This window comes from Ochotona princeps, chromosome 5 (genome assembly GCF_030435755.1).
Source record: "Ochotona princeps isolate mOchPri1 chromosome 5, mOchPri1.hap1, whole genome shotgun sequence".
Lineage (NCBI taxonomy): Eukaryota > Metazoa > Chordata > Mammalia > Lagomorpha > Ochotonidae > Ochotona > Ochotona princeps.
The window spans coordinates 81,195,002-81,216,795 of NC_080836.1; the positions used below are offsets into that span (position 1 = coordinate 81,195,002).

The 21,794-nt window shown below is 38.7% G+C and overlaps 1 protein-coding gene across 1 annotated transcript in view; it reads right to left on the minus strand.

Moving 5' to 3' along the window:
• DYTN (dystrotelin) overlaps window positions 1-21,794 on the minus strand; it is a 55,113-nt gene that overhangs the window by 1,345 nt on the left and 31,974 nt on the right. Inside the window, exons 11-14 of the mRNA XM_058664247.1 lie at window positions 19,367-19,514; window positions 11,888-11,958; window positions 8,567-8,726; window positions 4,550-5,024 (exon numbers count right to left, since the gene is read on the minus strand). Of these exons, the coding sequence (XP_058520230.1) occupies window positions 4,550-5,024; window positions 8,567-8,726; window positions 11,888-11,958; window positions 19,367-19,514 (854 nt within the window). The remainder of the gene's footprint in view (window positions 1-4,549; window positions 5,025-8,566; window positions 8,727-11,887; window positions 11,959-19,366; window positions 19,515-21,794) is intronic.

Below are 21,794 nucleotides of genomic sequence, written 5' to 3' on the forward strand. Positions count from 1 at the left end.
AAGACTCTTGGCTTTCTTCACTTCCTTGCTCTTTTCCAAGGCATGCTCACACAATATGGGTGCTTCAAAAATTCAGACCTACACCATTTCAGCATGACTACCCAGCACCAAGCACAGTGCATGGTAACTAGTAGACACTTGTCGATTATTTGATGAGTGAATGAAAATGAATAGTGGAATGATGAATTAAGTAATAACTTCTGCCTTCATGGAGCAGAAATTACTTCCACTTTTCCTACATATACATATATGCATGAAAACAAACAAGTATATTTCAAATATGGTGTGTACCTTAATGAGAAGGATACATTCTGAGAAATATAAGATTTCATCATGATGCCAAAATCATAGAGCATACTTAACCAAATAGCCTAATGCACAACTAGGCTATATGATTTTTCTCCTTATCTATCCATTACCTATCTGTCATCTATCTCCTACATAAATTGCAGTCTACTGCCGCTAATAATCAAAGTAACATCAGATGAAACCAAGCACAAGTGAAGATAATACAATCCATGGACTCAGTAAACAGAAAGTCTGTGAAGCTTTTGACAGTGTGAACACACTAAATGATTTACGGTTTAGAAAAATTTGCTTGTTTACGAGAGAGAGAGAGAGAAAGAAAGAGAATAAGAAAGCTCCCATCCATTGGTTCACTCACTAAACAGCCAAAGTGGCTGACTGGCAGTAAGGAGTGAAGAAAACAGGAACTAGAAAATCCATCTAGAATTCTCACTTGGGTGGCTGGAACCTGATCATTCAAGTCATCATTTCTTGCTTACTAGGATCTGCATTAGCAAGCTGATCCAGAACATGAGATAAGTATGTTGAACTCAGGGACCTAGATACAGGGCACTTTAACTGCTAGACCAATTGTTTTTACAAGTGGAAAGTGTACACTCTGAAATAACTACGAGAGTTTAGTAAAGGAGATACATAAACCAGCAATGTGGATGGTTTTCATTATTATCAGTAGTTTGTATATCACATAGCACTATGTACTAAATGTTCATAGGAGCAAAAGGTTTGTTTCCACCAGCAGCACCACAAACATGAATAATGTGTTGTGCTATAGAACTATAATGCCTGTAATATTGCTAGGTGATAGGAACTTTCAACTCCACTATAATTTTATGTGTGTCATATGTGCAGTCCCCCACTGACAAAAACATCATTATGTAGCACATGACTGTGTATATATATTTATGATAAAAATAGAATGCCAGAGATATGCCATTATTATTTCAGCAAACAGTTCTAGGGTTCCTAGAGAACATCTGAGATTACTTCATAAATAAATGTGAAAATACAATGTTGAACTTTCTCTTGAGCTTGCTCAGTAATTTTTCTTTATTTTCCTGGAATTTATTTAATTTGAAGTCCAATGTTTCTGATTACTTAAAATAATAACTATACTGTTGGTTCTAAGTGGGGAAGAGAGAAATAGAAATAACCCTCCCGAATCCTCATCCTTAATCATGCCCTTAAGATCAGGTCATCTGGAAACAGAGTTGATTTTACTTACTCCTTTCTGAACTGGATGCCTTTCATTCTTTTTCTTGGCTAATTGGCTTTCTAGGACTTCTAGCACTGTGTTGAAACGATTTTTATAACCTCATGTTTAAAGATGTATTCATTACTTACTTAGTAGAGAGAGGGAAAGGTTGGAAGGAGAGAGAGAGAGATTGTTTCATCCACTGATTCATTTCCCAAGTAGCTATAACAGTGAGAGCTGGGTCTGGCCAAAGCCAGGAACTAGGAACTCCATCCTGGTCTCCCACATGAGTGGTGGCCATTGCAGTCATTTGGGGAATGAACCAGCATATCGAAGATTCTCCCTCTGTCTCTACTTCTCTCTCTGTAACTTTGACTTTCAAATAAAAATAAATCTTTAGAGAAAGATAACTTACTTGTTAATTTAACATGTTTTGCTTTCCATGTCATCATCAACATGTTTATCACACTTCCATTTCTAATGCAGTTTGATGTAATTTTTATGAGTATGCATAGATTTTGTAAGACTTACAGAGTATTTTTATAAACCATATTGTAAATGGGTAAATGGGGTTTAAAAAGAGGATTCTATTTAATATCAGATTGAGGATATAAGATTGATAAAAATATTTAAGTGAGGAGAGATGTATGTACTGCAAAACAGTAGCCATTAGGATTAACATAGACCCTTGTGTTTGTGGGTCTCTCAGAAATAAATATTTATACAAAATAAATCTCATTATAAACCTTAATAATTTATGTTGAGTCATCATCAAGTAAAGAGTATTTTAATGATAAAAAGATGAAGACCTTTCTGTTAATATTATAATCACATTTGCATAACAATACAAATTTCATAAAGAAGCATGTCAATGGTTCTGTTAAGAACGTAAGTAAAAGCAGAGGTGAATTTTTGTGACAAATTTTCAAATACTTTCTACAAAATTAGATAATACTGATTGTGTACTTTAGTATTGCATCACCTAAAATGAGGAATATCTGTGATTTTCCTTTTAATAATATAATACATTATCTATATCTTTCAATGACATAATGATTTAACGATATATATATATATATATATATATATAGTCACACACACATGTCTTGGTAAAGTCACTTAAAGCGGCATGAATCTTTAGGTTTAGTTGTATATTTTAGCTTTAGTTGTTAAACTTCATACAAGTTATTTTCTTCCAAATATGGGTAATAGGTTTGTCTATTATCTTAAGCGTATGATGTAGCTATTTGTAAGGGCTGACCCAAAACCAACATTTTAGAGAATTGTAACTGAATAAACTCACCTGGAAAACAACAACAAACAAAACTAATGTCAACGTTTTTTTTTAAAAAAAAAAAAAAAACAAACTTGTCTAGAAAGAGAATATCATGTGAATTTTCCAGAAAGGTCAAGTGGATATTGACTTTATTCTGCACATCCAGTGTGACCCCAAGGATGTTTAGATAGGAATACAGTGGATGCAAATGTGTGTTAATTCAAAAATCACGCTCAAGGAGTTCCCATTTCCTTTGAGGAATTTGGAGTACACTGTTGACATCTTCGTGAACTTCTTTCACGAAGAAGCAAGTTTGTTCTAAGAAAAAAAAATAACTCCCATTTCATTTACTGTAGAGATTTTTAGAATAAAAAGATAGTTTCTTCATTGACATGGCTTTACCAAGTTCTCTATAAAATTCACATTATCATCTAACCATTTTAAAGCTCTTCAACTGTCCTGGACGCCTATGTGCCCCCACTTACTCAAATTTATGTGTTAAAGTTCTAATCCCCATGCATTTAGCAATGAAATCTTTAAACAGGCAAGTTAGAGGGCAAGTTAGAGGGCAGCATTGCTGTGCTGTGGGTTAAGCCACCACTGCAATAATAACATCACAGGCAGGCACTGATTTGAATCCTGGCAGCTTCATCTCTAATCCAGCTTTCTGCCAATGTGCATGTAATGGCAGTAGATAATGGATCAAATGCTTGAGCCCCTGCCACCCACATACAGACCTCAGTAGAGCTCCTGGTGCCTGGCTTCAGTCTGCCCACCCCAGGCAACTGAGCCATTTGAAATGGTCCCCATGGATGGAAGATTCTCTCTCTCACTCTTCGTGTGTGTGTGTGTGTGTGTGTGTGTGTATTTCTCTTTCTGTAACTCTTCTTTTCATATACCAAATAAACCTTTAAAGAGGTAACAATTTAAAATAGAATAATTAGAATGATCCTTAATCCAATATAACTGGCACCTTTAGAAGAAGAAGAAGAAGAAAGGGATAACCATTCACAGTGGGAAGATGACGGGAAGACACAGAAGGGATGTGGTCATCTATAAGACAAGAAGACAGACTCCAAAAGAAATTTGTGTGGCTTAATCTTGGACTTCTGTTCCCTGTGAGTATAAGAAAATTATGACAGCTTTTATAAATTGATTTGCTAACATACAAATATTTTGGGAGAGGCCTCCTCTGATAGAGAAACACATAAGGTTATCTCTCATCCTAACACCAACATCCAATAATCATTATATATTCCAGCTAGAAATAAGACAAGGTCACTCCAAATCAAAAGAAATAACTATTGTGGGTGATTACTTTTTTATGTAAATAAGGCCTCAGGACTTCTCAATGAGTCGTAACTTATGAAGAAGATAATAATGATGGTGCCACTTATACTATTGGAATCATCATTTTTTTCTAGAGAGAGAACATTGTTATCACCATTTTAAAGTAATGACCTCAGCCTGCCATTTGTGAATGATTTAGGACTATTGTTAATGATAATTATAATAAAAATATAAGAAGTATTAATGAATGTTTACTATGTGTTAGGTGCTGTACTAAAAATTCTCACATGTTTATCACTTTTCATGTGCTCAATAACATTTTGAATTAAGTAACAGTAGTAATCAAGTTCACAGAAACCACTGATGCTCAAAAGATTCAGGGCTTGATTATACACTAGCAAATCACAGCTGTTGGATTTCTATAAAATGAAGTGTTTTCCTGACTCTCTGGTCATTTCTGTGTCCATTGATTGTATAGATCTTACCTGACGGCCTTTCTAGACCGAAGGTGTCCAGAAGTTTTGTCAGCAGCTCTTGCAGTTCCTCTTCCTCTTGCTCATCCCTCCTCTCTTCCGTATGAGTTGTTGCTTTCCTTTCCACAGATGCCAGGGCAAGACTGCCTATCCCTGTGGGAGCAGCTGGGGAGACGTCTTGTGGCAGTCCCTCCTGCCAACCTGGGAGAGAGCGAGGGATTGGCCTCTTTTGTGCCGGATTTTGTGATCTTATGCTTTGCAAACTATTCACTGATGATTGTGAACTTGGGAGAGCATGCTTCATGTTTGTTTGCCTTCTATCAATCATGGCAGGCACAGGAAGAGGGTCCCCATCTGAGCCATTCTCTGTGGCAGTGCTGGGTTGGGAAGAATCTCTCCCCTTCAGAAGTTGTTCAGCTGAAGAATGGCCAACCTTGGACTCCACATTTTGACAAGAAGATGAAGGATGATGTGGCTGCAACATTGTCTAGATTAAGGAAAATGTATGAAATAATTTACATTTATCCTACTTCGTAACAGGGTTTTTAATTTCAAGAGAAAATTCTAATGCAAGAATTTTCTGTCTGCTCCCTAAATTCATTTTATTATTATTTTTTTTTTGTGCTGATAACTTGATGTCAACCTACTGCTTTCTACAAGAGTTGGAACAGTTCAGGTTTTAAGATATCACAGGAAATATCAATAAGAAATTCAGGGACACTCTATGTTTTGAAAAGCCAGTTTCTAGAACCATTATAAAGCTATTATGCTGAGCGAAATAAGCTGCTCTCAAAGAGACAGATACTGCAAATTGCTGTGGTATGAGATACTCAGCATGTATAAACTCATAGAAACAGAATGACAAATGGTGCGCTTCCTGAGGCTGTGGGGAGGACAAATTGAGAAAAGTTTCAGGAGAAAGAAGAATTAGAGAGTTGTTTATTGTGTATGAAAACATGTTTTTCCAAATGGAAATGTTCATGAGATTGATTGTACACAGTATGAATATAATTAACACTACTAAATTAAATACTTAAAATTGTTGAAATGAAAAAAAAAACTTTTTGAAAGCAAAACCATCTCTTGAATCAATAGATAAAAGTTATGATAAAACATGTTCATACAAATTCATCTGGCAGGTGAGTTGTGGGGGTCGTGATAAATCACAGGCATAAAACAGAGATATGCTACAGACAAAACGGAGCTCTAAGCACAGCTTGTGTGATTCCCAGATCATAGGAAATTGCCAAAACACTTTTACGGGACCATGAACTCAAAATTATTTTTGAAACTATATTTAGAATTTTTCTGGCTGCTCATACATTAACATTTGAACTGATGGTACAAAAATGAACAATATGTATAGCCCTTAATGTATTAGCATTTCATCGAACAGTCCTAGTAGTTACTGGATACCTCGCTGTCATACAACAGCAGTAAAAAATAAAGCCAGTCCCACTTAGGAATATATTTGACAGAGACTGGTGTTGTGATTGGGTTAAGCTGCTACTTGTGATGCTATTCCTGTACTGAAATGCCAGATAAAGCTCCAGCTAGTCAGCTCCTGATAAGGCTTCAAGCAGAAGATGGTCCAAGTGTCTGGGTCCCTGACATCCATGTAGGAAATCTGAACTGAGTTCCTAACTCCTCGCTTCAACTTGGGCTAAACCTGACTGCTATAGCCATCTGGGGAGCAAACCAGTATGTGAAAGATAGTTCTCACTCCCTTTTGTCCCATCACTCTGACTTTTAAACAAAGAAACCCTTTTTAAAAAAGAATGTCTTTAGGCACCAGAGTGATGGTTTAATCGGTCAATCCTCCCCCTGCAAGCACTGACATCCCTACTGGATTGTGTCCTGGCTGCTCTATTTCTCATCCAGTTCCCTGCTTACAGCCTGGGAAAGCATCAGATGATGTCCCAAGTCTTTGGGAACCTGCATCCTTGTGGAAGACATGGTGGAGGCTCCTGGCTTTGGATCAACTCAGTTCTACTCCTGGTGGCCATTTGGGGAGTGAGCTAGTGAATGGAAGATCTTTCTCTCTCTGTCCCTCCTTTGCTCTGCAAATCTACCTTTCCAATAAAAATAAATGAATCTTAAAAAAACTTTGATAGAATAAAAATGGCTTAATTTTCTTGATAAAAATAAAATGGTTTTTAAGTATCATTTGATGAGGTGGGAAATATGTATAAAATAATCCCATGCACACCAAAATACAAAGATTGCTTCTTGTGACAAAGCTATGAACTAGCTATTCAGACTTGGATATCAAATATGTTCCCAAAAATAAACTTCAGAATATCATTGCAAGAAAAAGAGTTAACAGTACTTGTTGTCAGTTATAATAGTTAAGGTTTCAAATAAAACTAGAACTTTAGAACTTGCATTGGTTGCCATAACTTTGCTAGCTTCTTACTCTAACATTTTTATAATATGGTCATTGGTGATATTATTATTATTGAATCTGAATTTTTAATTTAAAAAACTTTATATTGTACATAATGAAATATGCAAAATAAGAAAGTTCAGCACATCTCCCAATAACCAATTATTGTTCTAAATAACAGATATGGTGTCAAGAAAAATCATTCATAGATTAAAAAGTCCATTTTAAAAGCAATTCTTGGGCCCGGTGGCGTGGCCTAGCGGCTAAAGTCCTCGCCTTGAATGCGCCAGGATCCCATATGGGCACTGGTTCTAATCCCGGCAGCTCCACTTCCCATCCAGCTCCCTGCTGTGGTCTGGGAAAGTAGTCGAGGATGGCCCAAAGCCTTGGAACCCTGCACACGCATGGGAGACCCAGAGAAGGTTCCTGGCTCCTGGCTTTGGATCAGCTCAGCTCTGACCGTCATTTGGGGAGTGAATCATTGGACAGAAGATCTTCCTCTCTGTCTTTGCTCCTCTCTGTATATCTGACTTTGTAATAAAAATAAATAAATCCTTTAAACGTCAGTGAATTGTTTTTTTTAAGCAATTCTTGCAATGGCATCTAATGAAACAATGTAAAACAGATGTAGTTTCATATTTCCTATTACAACTATTCTTTAAGAAACCATAAATTATCATAGTTTTATGTAGTACCCAAAAAGTAACATATTCTGACAACCATTACAATGCTCCTCCCTTTTTCAATAGCAAATCTGTGTGAGATCATATTGTTTGTGTACTTCAACTAAAACGTATTTGGAAGTGTGTCCCTTATAACTTTTTCAAAAAGCATGGTTAGTTTTTAAAAGCTAGATATATGATAATATAATCTTTATGTTTTTTTATATTATTTCCAATCCTTTTTAGTTTTAACTTTGACTCTAAATAGTGGCAGATATAATTCATTGAAACAAAAGCTCCTTGAAGTCTTCAAAAAAAATTTTAAGCCTGTTCAAGAAATCATGAGAGAGTGGCATTGCGCTGCACTGCAGCATCAATATCCCATATAGGAACATCTGCTGGAGTTCTGTCTGTTCTACTTGCAATCCACTTTCCTGCTGATGCACTGGGAAGACATTGGAAGATGGTCCAAGTAATTTGGACCCCCCAAACACACATGGTGGACCACGATGGAGTTCCTGACTTTTGACTCTGACCTGACCCAGCCCAAGTTGAAGTTGTGTGGCTTTTAGTTAATAAATCAGCAAACAGAAGATTCTCTCTCTCTCTCTCTCTCTCTCTCTCTCTCTCTCTCTCTCTCTCTCTCTTCCTTTCTCTCCTTTTCTCTTTCCGTGTCAAACAAACAATCTATCTTATGAAACAAAAGAGAGAGAGAGCCTGAGATCCAGAGGTTTGAGAATCAATGTTGTAACTAGGTGTTTTCCTCCTATTGTATGTCTAAAGCGTTGCCCCTTCAAGAGCAGATAGGATAGAATCTGGACAATGGAAGCGGGAGGAGGTTGGGCATGGCAGGAGAAGGGCAACAGAGGGAGCTGATGAAAGCCAGGTGGGAAGCTTCCAGCTGCAGACCTCTTATGACTGGAAGACATAAGGTTAGACTTTCAGCTGGTCTGCATGGCCAGCTTCTCCCACAGTTAATACCTGTAGATCCTGTCTGAGCAGCTGTAGCTTGGCCCATAGACCATTCTGGTTGGCAGTGAGCTGGTGAATTTTTGCTTCAAATCTGAAGTTTTTTTCTTCCTGGGAAGTGCATATTGCTTGCAGTTTGTCTTTGCAATGGTTTAATTGTTTTTTAAGGAGCCTGAAGAGAAGAGAGATTTGAGTGATTTGCAAGGGCAAAAGACTGACACACCTCCTAGAACCCTAACATGACATATTCTGATTCCTCCTGGTGGAAGAAGACATTGCAGAAAGCTGTGCCGCGATTACTTGCTAATTAGTCGATATCTTTTTATCTGTGTATGGCTGCCTTTGTGTCTACCATGTATATAATTCCAACAAGAATTTCATGGGCTTTAGAAATTTTCATGGTGAGGTAGTGGCTGCTGTTGTGAGACGATGGATTAAGCTGTCTCTGTAAGGCTAGCATCTCATATTGGAATGCTATGCACCTGGGAAAGCAGAGAGCCCCAGTGCTTGGGTCCATGCACCCTTGAGGGGGACATGAATGAATCTCCTAGTTCTGAGCTTTGATCTGGCCCACCCAGGTGAATAATTGGATGAAAGATTTCTCTCTCTCCTCCTCCTCTCTCTATAATGCTATATTTCAAATAAATAAAATAAATCTTTTTTTTTAAACAGGGATCAGGTGATGAGGGTAATTCTTTCAAGATGTAGAGAAGATCATGCCACTCCTCTACTCAAAACCCGCTACTGGCTCCCCTCCTTATTTAGGGTAAATTGAAGTCTCTCCAGAGATGGACAACGCACAAGATGGCTAAGACCCACATTACCCCCAACCACGCTTTCCTTGTTGACTTCTATGGCTTGCTGTGGGTTGCTCACGCCTCTTAACTACAGAGAGCTTGACTACTTTTTGAATGCATTAGGTGTGCTCTCTCTAGTCCTTGTTCTTCAACTTTCACTGCGTGCATGCCTTCTTTCTCCCTAGGTTCATGCTTGGTTCACTCCATTCCTTCCCTTCAAATGTTGGCTAAAAGGCCACGTGTTTTATAAGACCTTCCCTGACTGCCCTACTGGAAATGGTAAACTATAACCCCACAATCTCACCCCCAGCACCACCCATTTTCTTCCATTTTTTATTCATTTTCTGTGTATCTTTTCCATGTCTAATTCCTACAAAGCTTGGGGAATCATAGCCTGTAACTTAGTATTCAGTGCTCAAATTTAGGACAGTGCCATTATGACATACTGTATGCTTTAGTTAATACTTTTTTAGTTATATTTTACTCTCTATATCAATTGCCTATTGTCTATGTTTTCTAATTTTTTTTGCTGTATTGCTTATTATTGTGCTCAGGCCCAGGGCCTAAAATGTTTCTGTCATATGTAATAGATATATAATTAAAATTGGCTGGATAAAGTACAAGCTTTTTTGAACAGCACTATGGATACATTTATGGAATTTGTGGAAATTAACTCTCCAGTGTGAAATGCATCATTTCCCCATGTTCGAGTCTTTGGCATTTCTAATTGCTAAAAAGCCTAGAGAGGTTTTGAATTAAGTTTGTCTCCAAAATAAATCAACCATCTCTCAAACTTCCAGTCACACTCTGGTGCAACAGGCTCCAAAATATGTGATAGTTTTAAAATTTCATCCACAGGGAAAAATCGCAGACTTTGTGGTCCAGTCTTGGAAAGCCTTTATCAGGATTGGCCCTCCTCAACTGATGAAGTTTATGCAGTAGATGGTGTGTTCACAAACATATGGGGGACATGATAGCCAGGTTATTTGGGCCTATAGAGAATGTGGAGTGCTGTGTCAGAATATGGGGTGCAGGACAGCTTGGACAGTTCTCCTGGCCAAGCTTTGGCAGCAAATATCTGGGTAAGTGGATGGATGCATTAGGGTGGACTTTGTCAACCAATGAACCTTGGAAGGGTTTTCTGAACCTTGGAGTAATAAAACCAACAACATCTCAGAACTATCAAAACCACTCAGATAATGCCATAAGAACATTCTTTTCTAAGATGACATCAAGCGGGTGTTGATGTAGTTTGGCAGCTAGGAGCATCCCTCCTCCACTCACCTCTTCCTCCCCCTGTACCGATACAGCAGAAAGAAAAACTGGAAACGTTTGTCTCATCCACCTTCCCCTATGCCTTAACCCTCTCTATTCTAATCAGTGGTCCTCATGGGCATACATCCTTGTTGACTATGAAAACAACCACAAAAATAAAGTAAAATATTTATAAAAAGAAAAACCTTCCCTCTATAGTTTTATGCAAATCATTTTTTTTTAAAATGACAGTGTTGATAGGAACAAGAATCAAGCCTTATGTTAAATTAATTCATTAATCAGCCTTAGGCGGGTATAAACTGTGGTGAGCAGTTTATTTGGGTATTAATGATGCATATAGATGAATGAGTTATATAAAATGGATAGCTTAAAATAGGTACTTCAAAATAATTATTTTATAATTAATTTTAAAGAACTAAATTTCAATATTTTCTTTGTATTTCTACATTGTTTCAATATGACCTTTTTATCGCTATATTACTTTTAAAATTATAATTCCTATTTCTTATCCTATGAAAAAGTTAAAATTGCTTTTAAGACGAATTATTTCCATACGTTGAAAGCGTAAAAGCTCCTGTTTTGAGTTGCCATAGAATTTAAAAATGTTTTCTGTCTCTCATGCAGGCAGATTATGAAGCACATTTTCTCATATCTAGACATTTATAATTTGAATCATTAATTTACTAAGCATCTACTGAATCAAAGGAAACTTATGATTAAGAAGCCAAAAATTCTATCTTCCAAAAGAATGCCACAGGAAACAGAAATTCAAGGAATGGTTAGTTACTGAGGATACAATAAGAAAATGATAGATGTTTCTCATTGGCCTGATAAATGCAGTAGAAAGTTAGATGATGCTGAGGAAAGTATTCTGATTTCTTAGAAGTAGGTCTTTCTCTTCTCTCTCTCTCTCTCTCTCTCTCTCTCTCTCTCTCTCTCTCTCACATACACACACACACACACATACAAAAACTCACATGAGAGCCAATACTTCGCCAAAAATGCTTACCCAACTTTCATGGAATGAAATCAGACAATTCACCTTCAAAACAGCATAAATAAGTCACTTCTATTATGCTTAGCTACTCCATTAAAACTCCTACGGGAGCCATTGCACTGGAATCAGAATTTATTTGCTTAAAATATTTCTTCCAAATAAAAAAAAGAGTACAGTAAAATGCTTCTAAAAAAAAGTTTTCACAAAAGGAATAAAATGCTGATGATTTGTCTCAGCACTCCTGTACACCTGCATGCTTCCTACCTTCTTTCCATGTGTAGCATGTTCACGGATTCCCGAGTCCTCCACAGTTCATTCCTGATGCTGATGACGGCCTACGGCAGCAAAAAACAAAGAAATTATGGGGATCAATTTGACCTGCATATCTGAAAGTTCATAGTGAGAACATGAACTTTAAAAAAAAAGAGAATCAAGATGGCAGAAGAGTGTAAGAATACATTTAAACAGACAGAGAATCATTAGCTAGTGTGAAGCAGAGAGGGCACATTCCAGGAAACAGGGGAGGACAGAACAATAGCAGAGGGGTACCAGACTGCCAGACACAGGAAGCAGTGAAAACAATGGTGTGGTGTTGCAGTGACTGATACCCCAGCGGCAATCAGTGAACAGGGATCTGAACTCCACCAACAGCCAGAACTCCACCAGCAACAAGGTGGGAAGGGACATCCACCAGGAGCTCTGGAAGTGAGCCCAGACAAAGAAGTGCTTGTTCTGCTGGTCTGTTTGATTTGACCAGGAACAGAGACAGAGTAGCAGATCCCAGATGGGTGGTGCAGCAACAGTGTGGATTTCCCAATCTAGTCTGCTTATTAAAGCAGAAGTGGGCGCCATTTTCTTTAAGGATGCAAAGGCTATGGGGCAGGACTGTGCGTGCACGGAGCTTGGAGTGAACTCATTTCTGACTCAGTGAACTGCAACAACGTGGCATCCTACAGCTTCCACCCAAGACAGGTCTGGGTAGCCAGACGTCAGTCAGCCAGAGCTGACAGCCAGCAGATCAAGAACTCTAGTAGTGACACAGCAGGTCCATTTCATACAGTGTGGCAAAAAATTGAAGATTGCAGTGACAACAGTGAGCTGTGCATGTACTGAGATTGGTGAGAACTCACTGAGCTCAGTGCATTGCACTGGTCCCACAGGAAAATAAAACCAACAATGGCATGGCACAGGTCAAAATAGGTTCGTGTGGCCCTCAGACCCAATGTCCAACAGGTTTTGGCAAGATTAGCAACACCAACAACCTAGCTATATAGGACAGCTGGTGTCTCCCTAATCCTGGGACCTATTCCAACTGGAAGTGGGAGAAAGCTTGTACAGACAATGGTGCAGCCTCAGCATGGTATCACAGGAGGTGGAGACTGGTGAGCCAGGAACTGGGGCTACTGAGACCATAGTGGAAATCTAACATAAGAACCCAGACCTGAAACTCGCTGGAGGGAATGGCATAAGTGGCTGCAAACAAAGAGCCACGTACCAACTGCAATAAGTAAAATCTAACTGTAGACCAGTGGGTGACAGAGCTTAGAAACCTGCCACAAGGAGAATCTGCTAACCAGAAGTACAAATACCAAGAACAAAAGATGAGACAGGGCACAATGATTATTACTGAAGACTCCCCTACAAAGGAGCAAAAACCCTCTGCCAACCTCAGAGTTCACTGAGGAAGACATCGAAAAAATGGGGGATACAGAATTCAAAACACTTGTTATCAAACTTCTTATCAACAATGAGAAGCATGAAAAGCAGGCATTCAAGGAATTCAAGGAGTATGTCACACTGAAAATAAATCGAATGAAAGCTGATATCTCAGAAATGAAGAATACAGTGGAGCAAATTAAAAGTACAGTGGAGAGTCTCCAAAATAGAATGAAGGACGCAGAAGAAAGAATCTCAAAATTAGAAGATATTTCCTGTTACCAGGGAGAAAGAAACCAAAAGCTGGAAGCAGAGCTGGATCAGGCCAAAACAAGTATTCAAGAATTGAAAGACACTAGTAAAGAGCCTAATTTAAGAGTTATGGGAGTCCCAGAAGGTACAGAAAGAGAAGCTGGGATTAAAGGTGTATTCAATGAAATAATAAGGGAAAATGTCCCTAATCTAGAGAAAGCATTGGGAAACAACATCCAGGAGGGGCACAGAACTCCCAACAGGCTTGACCAAAAGCGATCTGCACCAAGACACATGATCACCCAGCTCTCTTCAACAGAACATAAGGAAAAGATCCTTAAATCTGCACACGGAAAAAAAAAAATCAAGTGACCTGTGGAGGAATGGCAAATAATCTCACAGGAGAACTCTCACAGGAAACTCTCCAGGTAAGAAGAGAATGGAGCAACATATTCCAGATTCTAAAAGCAAAAAATTGTCAGCTCAGGATGACGTGCCCAGCAAAGCCTTCCTTTGTCTTTGCAAATGAAATAAAATTCTTCCACAGTCAAGGAAAGTTAAAAGAATATGCCTCTTCCAAACCTACCCTACAAATGATACTTCAAGATGTTCTCTTGACAGAGAAAAAGAATAGCACTCACCAAAACCAAAGGCAAGTGGGAAGAACATCCCAGTAAACTGACAACAGAAGACTACATCCCAGTAAATTGACAACAGAAGACTAAATCAATGAACAACCCATTGCTAAAATGACTGAACCAAGTTATCACCTATTTGTATTAACCTGAATATAAATGGTTTAAACTCATCAGTCAAATGTCATAGATTAGTAGACTGGATTAAAAAACAAAACCCATCTATTTATTGCCTACAGGAGACACATTTCACCAACAAAGATCAGTGGAAACTGCAGCTCATGAAATTTGATTTTTTTTGTTAGTTTCATCTCTTTGAAGATGATTTTCTTCTGATTAAATTCTTCAGTGACTCATAGATCATACAGTAGCATCATTTTCTTCATAAAGGTTGTTGATTTTCTTTTTCATTTCTTCAGGGACACATTAGTCTTTCAGTAGCATGTTATTTAACTTCCTGGTATTGTTAATTTCTTTTTTTCCTGCCTGTTGTTGATTTCATATTGTGGCTTTTCATTTAAGGGGATGTAAAGTAACTGTGTAATGGAGACTATCATATCAAGATGTGAGGATACAATGCAGAATGCATCTCTACTTCCTGACAATGATGGACTCCCAATGAAACTATTTACTGTATCTGGACAATAGAATGCTGGACTCTGCCCTTGTCCATGCCTGCAATGATGGACATATTACTGTGTATGAGGAAGTATACTACGGTAATGATATAGGGGAGCTCAGTGAAGCGGAGGGAATAGAGAAGAGGATAAGGGAAAATCCAGGGCCTCTGGAACTGTATGATACAATGATAATAGTAAAAAGAAGTAAAATTAAAATAAAGAGAGACAGAGAGCATGAAGTACACTGTGTTCAAGTTTATGGGTACATCTACGCAAGTTTATGGGATTGGCATTCCAAGCACAGTCACACAATGCAAACCATATAAAGTAAATCAACATATACAAAAGAGTTTTGCATTTTTAATGTAAGCGTGATAATGTTGTATGTTGCTGCTGTGACACCACCTACAGCTACAAAAAGCAGCTTGTCTCTTCCTCTTCTTTGACTTTACAAGTGTCTCACCGCTTCCTCTTATCTTACACTTTACTTTTTGGTCCTTTTCTTACCTCCCCTGAGTAATATGCCTGTAGTCATCATTTTTGTCACAATTCATTGTACCTTTTGATGCAAGTTTTTTTATTTGGCTTTTGTTTATATGATTTCTGCATCTAACCTTGTCCGTCCCATCACATTCTGCTTCCTGAACTTCAGTGCAGGGGTTTGTTCTGACCTGACCCATCCTGGCCTAGGACCCTGGTGTGCTATGTGCCAGGCTCCTGTGTGTTTGGATGGCAGATTGAATTGCATTGCTTTACATTCATAAGCAGCTATGGCTGATTTGACAATCTTCCCTCCTCCCTGAAAATGATCTGAAGAAGGACTGTCCACATTAAGAGCTAATGGTCTGGGGCCGACACAATGGCTCGATTGGCCAATCCCCTACCTCCAACTGCAGCAAGTCAAATAGTATGAGGTCTTTTATGTATAAATCCAAAATTTTTGTAAAAGAAAATAAATGAGGACATAGCAAATTTAAAAATGAAAGAAATGAGCAGGAGGTAAAAAAGAAATGGGAAGGAAAAAAAGGAGCCAGAAGCAGTGAAATCTCTTTAGTTTCCCTCAGAACACAGAAACATGAGTAGAAAAAAAAAATGCCCATTGTGGTGAACTCTTTTCTCCTAATCTCCTCTTTCACTCAAAGCAGGAAACAGAGTAGCATGTTTTTGGCATCACACATGTGAGTGCAGATCTATGGAGCACTGTGTAAGAGTCCTTGGGTACCTTTCAGTGCCTAGGTCCACACGAACTGATAGTTAAAGCACCCGCAGCCCAGAAGGACATCATATAGGTTGTCGCCCATTTCCTGGGCTGTTCAGTTCTGAGAACTCATAAAATCAACCCTCTACTTGCACTTCAACAGGACAACTACAACATAAAGTGCTCTAATTTCTCTTTGACAGAGGGCAGAAATCACAGGTGATCATATTCCTTAAGATCAGACTGTACTGATTACAAAGAGTTTATACGAACTATTGCTTTAACGTGACAAAAGCTGTAAAAACAGAATTTAAAAAGGAAGAAATGTGGAGGTGATGGTAAAAAGATATAAAGCCGGGCCCAGCGGCGTGGCCTAGCGGCTAAAGTCCTCGCCTTGAACACCCCGGGATCCCATATGGGTGCTGGTTCTAATCCCGGCAGCTCCACTTCCCATCCAGCTCCCTGCTTGTGGCCTGGGAAAGCAGTTGAGGACGGCCCAGAGTCTTGGGACCCTGCACCCGTGTGGGAGACCCGGAAGAGGTTCCAGGTTCCCGGCTTCAGATTGGCGCGCATCGGCCTGTTGCAGCTCACTTGGGGAGTGAATCATCGGACAGAAGATCTTCCTCTCTGTCTCTCCTCTCTGTATATCTGACTTTGTAATAAAAATAAATAAATCTTTAAAAAAAGGTATAAAGCTTCACCCTGTTTCTTCATCTGTTTAAATGTGTCCTTATCTTATTCTGCCATCTTGATTCTCCCAAGTTTACTTCTTAATGGGGAGATTTATTTTTCAGAGGCTAAAACTACATAAAGAACTATCAAGAAAATGACTGATAAGATTTTCATATGAATTGAAAACTTTCATGTGTCAAATCGCATTATAAATAAGACTAAAAGGAAATACCCGGGAAGAAAAAATTCTCAAAGTTCAGCTCAAAATACGAAAAGCTCGGATATACCAATAAACATGGGATGGACACGTGGCCCAGCAGTTAAGATGGTGCCTGGGATGTCTGCATCCCATTTTGGAGTGCCCGGGTTGAAGGTCAAGCCTTACTCCAGCATACTCCAGCTTCTCGCTCATGTTCACCATGGGAGGCAGCAGGTGATGGCTCAAGCAGTTGTGTCTCTGACAGCAGCGTGCAGGCTTGAATGAAGGTCTGGTTCCCCACATTTAAGAAGTGGGAGGGAGTTCTCTTCGGTCTCTTTAACTCTCAATTAATACATAAATAAATGCATTGATAAACTTATTCACTAACAGAAAGTGGAGAACCCCAACAGAAGGCAAAATGTGAGTGTCTTCCATTCGATTTTGGGGAAAAAGGTTCATTTCACTTGTAATCAAGAAAATGTTCTCCATGCTTAAAATGGACAAAATTCAAACCATGGTGATAGTCCTCACAAGGATCAAATGACATGGGTGCTTGCTGTCACTGGGACTGTAATTTCATTTTTCTTTCCAAAAGGCAATTTTGCAGTTAACCACGAAGAGCCTTAAGATGTTCTTTCCCAGTTTTCTTTTCTATTTTATTCCACTTTAGAAATATCTGCTAAGAGAATAATCGGCGAACTCTTATGGGGAAACTGCGCAAAAAGATATGTAAGGATTTTAAAAGAAATTTTCATCTTTCACTCCTTATATTTTTGTTTATTTGAAATGCAGGGCGAAAGGAGGTGGGGGAGAGAGGGAGAGAAGAGGTGGGGGTGAAAAAGAGAAGAGGGGAAGAGGGAGAGATTTCTCCCTCAATGGCTCACTCCCCGAAACAGGCCAACTTGAAACCATGCGTCAGGAACTCAATCCGGGTCTTCCAAGTACTACTGGCTCCCCATCCCCCATCCCTCAGATTGTGCATTAGTGGGAAGCTGGCCAAAAGAACTAGAAACTTTTACACTCAGATACAGGAGGCAGATAGGCCAATCACTGTAACAAATGTCACTCCTGTAACAGACTTTTAAAATTATTTTTATTCAAAAAAGTTTAGCAAAGATGTAAGTGTTGTCAGTCCTGGGGCAAGTGTTATGACCAGTAGATTGAATATCTGCTGGGTTGCCCACATTCTATGACCAGAGTTCAGTTCAAGCCCTGGCTACTCTGCTGCTGATAGAGCTTCCTGCTAATATGGCTGCAAAAGCAGTGGATGATTGCCAAGGGTTTGAACTCCAGCCTTGCATTTCAGTGACCTGGCTGGAGTTCTGGCCTTCTGACTTCAGCCTTGCCCAGCCCTACCTGTAATGCCTATTTCATTAGTGAGCCAGAGGATAGAAAAATCTCTCTCTCTGCTAATATGCTTTTCAAGCAAAGCAATAAATCATAAAATGTGTGCATATTTGCAGGGTATAGTGTGATATTTTGTTATATGCATACATTGCATGATATCCAATCAAGGTAAATATATATATTTTTAAACATTTACCATTTCGTTATCATGATAACATCTGCAAATTTTATCTTCTTGGTGTTTTCTGAGGGAAATAAGCAGTAAATTAATACTATCTTTACTCTGAGTAAAGAACCTGAGAACTTTTTGCTCTTGTCTAGCTTTGTTACAATTAACCGTTCCCTATTCCTCAATCCCCACTAGGCTTTAAAATCATAGCAGACATTAGAAGTAATCAAAACATACACAATGACAAAGGAAAGGTAACATAAATGTTATTATGTCCTTTTAAGTAAAAATTATATAATCCTTAAGATTTTTTAAAAAGATGTCTTTATTTTTATTTGAAAGGCAGATTTACAGAAAGAGAGAGATTCCACCCTAGTCCACTCTCCAAATGGTTGCAACAGCCAAAGCTCAGCTGATCTGAAGCTGGGAGCAAGGACCCAGGGACTGTGGGTGCAGGGACCCAAGGACTTCAGCCATTTTCAGCTGCTTTCCCAGCTGCGAGCAGAGAGCTGGATCAGCGCCAGGACATGAACTGGTACTAATGGATACCAGTGCTACAGTTAGATTAGCCTACTATGCCGATGTGTTGGCCCCTTAAGATGTTTTTAAAAATTCTAATGACTATGAGCATGCTTATAATATAATTTACATCGAAAAAAACCATATAGTCAATGTGTTTTTCAGAAAATGTAAGTTAGTTTAAAAAAATCTCTTAAAGGAAGTAAATATATCAATATGTGATTATGCTTGTGGCTAAAGAGGCTGTGCAATGGATTATTTGTGATTTTAATTGCATCCTGACTTATTTAAATTTTCTACAATAAGTAGGGAGCAATTCATGATTAGAGAGCAAACGTTATTCCAAAACTACATTCCTAAATGTTTTACTGTTCATCACATTAACATTTTGAAAATATCTGTCAAACTAGGGAATGACTCTAAACAGTCCAGATGAATTGTGAATTAGCAATGGCCCTTGACCCTTATGGTCTCACCTGATGATGCGGTTTACTGCTGTGTATCTGCTGGGCCTGAGAAATCCTTCGAGATATGTACTCAGAGGGTCCCAAGGCTGCTGCTTCTGCTGGTCCAGCTGGCCTTACATGGACTGGTGTATTGGAACCATCACACTGAATGGAAAACCTATAATAAAGTAGATTTTGTAAGGTGTGACATTGAATGAAGACTCTTTACTAATAACTCCCAAATAACCATTAAAGAACCTTGCTTGTTCTTTGTAGTCTTTTACAGAAAGATTATTTAGTTGACAGACAGTTAACCAACACCAGTCAGCCAATACCTACTCCTTGACCATCTACATAAGAGAATACAAAGAAGTTCAGAAATGAGTACAGGAAATCTCCCTGGTCATCTTGCCCAGGTCAAATATCACAGGATCTAAGCATGGCTGTTTGTTACAACGTCATATTTGAATGAGCACAGAATCTATTGGACAAGCTTAAGGTCAGGCACATTCTGTTTTACACAGTTTCATTGCTTTGTTCAAAAACTATTTTTAAAGTACTTTGCCATCTTGAATTACTACAGATAAATGGAACAACTTGAATAGAGAATGCTCCTTGCTGATAGAGTTCACCTCTGACACACAAATATACAATCTGGTTTGACATACTGTAATATTTCTGCAATGGTAAATGCAGGGAAAGAAGTGATTTTTATGTGGTAGCTTAATTATGTCATTTAAAGGTGGGTATTTTGAGTTAGAAAACCAAGACAACCCATAACTTCTTTGTAACACATTTCCTGAGGGGTGCCCGCCACTTTGCTCTTTCTAACTTAATTTTTACACCTTGGAGTTGTTCCATTCTGCCTTAATCATTTCAGGCCACTGTAACAACATAACACATGCTGGGTAGGTATCTTAAACAAAGGACATTCATTTTCTTGCAGTTCTAGAAGCTGAAAGTGTAAGATTAAGATGCACACTCTACTTTTTGTACTCACACAAACATCGAAACACACATTGAGTTTGCTTTTGAAACACAAACAAAATCATCTCATATATACTAGTCACGTTCAGCTTGTTTGTTTTTTTCTCATGAGGTATGAATGGTGAATATAGGTGGGCAAAAGAGGAAGGAACTAAGAATCCTGTTATCTTAGGTAGCTTCTCTATGACATATGTTCCACTATTTTCCTTCCAGAGGACTCTGATGCTTCTAATTTACAGCCTTGGCCACTCATGCCACAGCAATATTCCTTTTTTTTTTTTTTCACTTAAAGATGCATTTATTTTTTATTGAAAAGACATATTTACAGAGAGAAGGAAAGAAAAATCTTCTGTCTACTGGTTCTCTTGCCAGATGGCCAGAACAGTAAGAGCTGAGCCAATTTGGAGTCAAGAGCCAAGAGGCAGAAGTTTCTTCTGGGTTTTCCCTGTGGGTGCAGGGTCTCAAGGCCTTGGAGCATCCTTCAAGTGGTTAAGCAGGGAGCTGAAAGGGAAGTGAAGTTGTTGGGACACAAACTGGCACCCTTATGGGATACTGGTGCTTGCAGAAAGAGAATTAGCTAATTGAGCCATTGTACTGGCCCCACACCCAATATTCTTGACTATACGATGAGGCTTTCTTCTCTGTAAGACAGATTGCCAAAAATGGATTGCAGCCAAAGCTTAGGTGTATTTTATTTTTGTTGTATAATTTTCTAAGCCAATCCCTCTCTTCACGTTGGATTTTCTTCTCGGCTATTCTAACAATTCTTTAGTCTTCCATCAATTATCATTTTTCTCTTTGTTAACTAATTTTTTTTCAACATTTAATATGTTGTTATTTCTCCCATCATAACAAGACACTCTTTAAACCTAGTTATCTTTCATTCTACACCACCATTCTGCTCCTTGGTAGTGAAGGAAAAAAAACCCTTGGGCTTTCTTATTTGGTGATTTTTAATTCCTTAGTACTCCCATTCTATGTTTTCCACAAGTATCTAATTTTTTTCATTTCATTTGAAAGACATAGGCAAACTGAGAAACACAAACAGAGAAAGATTCTTCTCACACTGGTTCACCCTTCCAAAGATGCCCACAGCAGCTGAGGCTGGGTCAGGCCAAAGCGTAAGTCCAGAAATCAATCTGATTTCCCCATCCAAGTGGCAGGAACCCAAATATGTGGGTCATTACTGTTGGCTTTTTCAGGGAGGCTGCAAAGGCTGGGCCTGAGGCCATCTGAAACCAGGAGCTTGAAGCCAGGAGTTAGGAGCATCTTCCAGGCCATAAGCAGAGAACTGGACTGGAAGTGGAGGAGCTGGGACCTGAACTGGTGACCTTATGGAAAGAACGCCAGTGCTGGCAGGCCAAGTATTAGTCTGTCAAGCCACTGTGCCAACCTCTTCATGCTATATTCTGTAAGAGCTCACACTCTATCTTATTTATCTGTTTACTGTGCAGTTCGTTTTATTATTTAG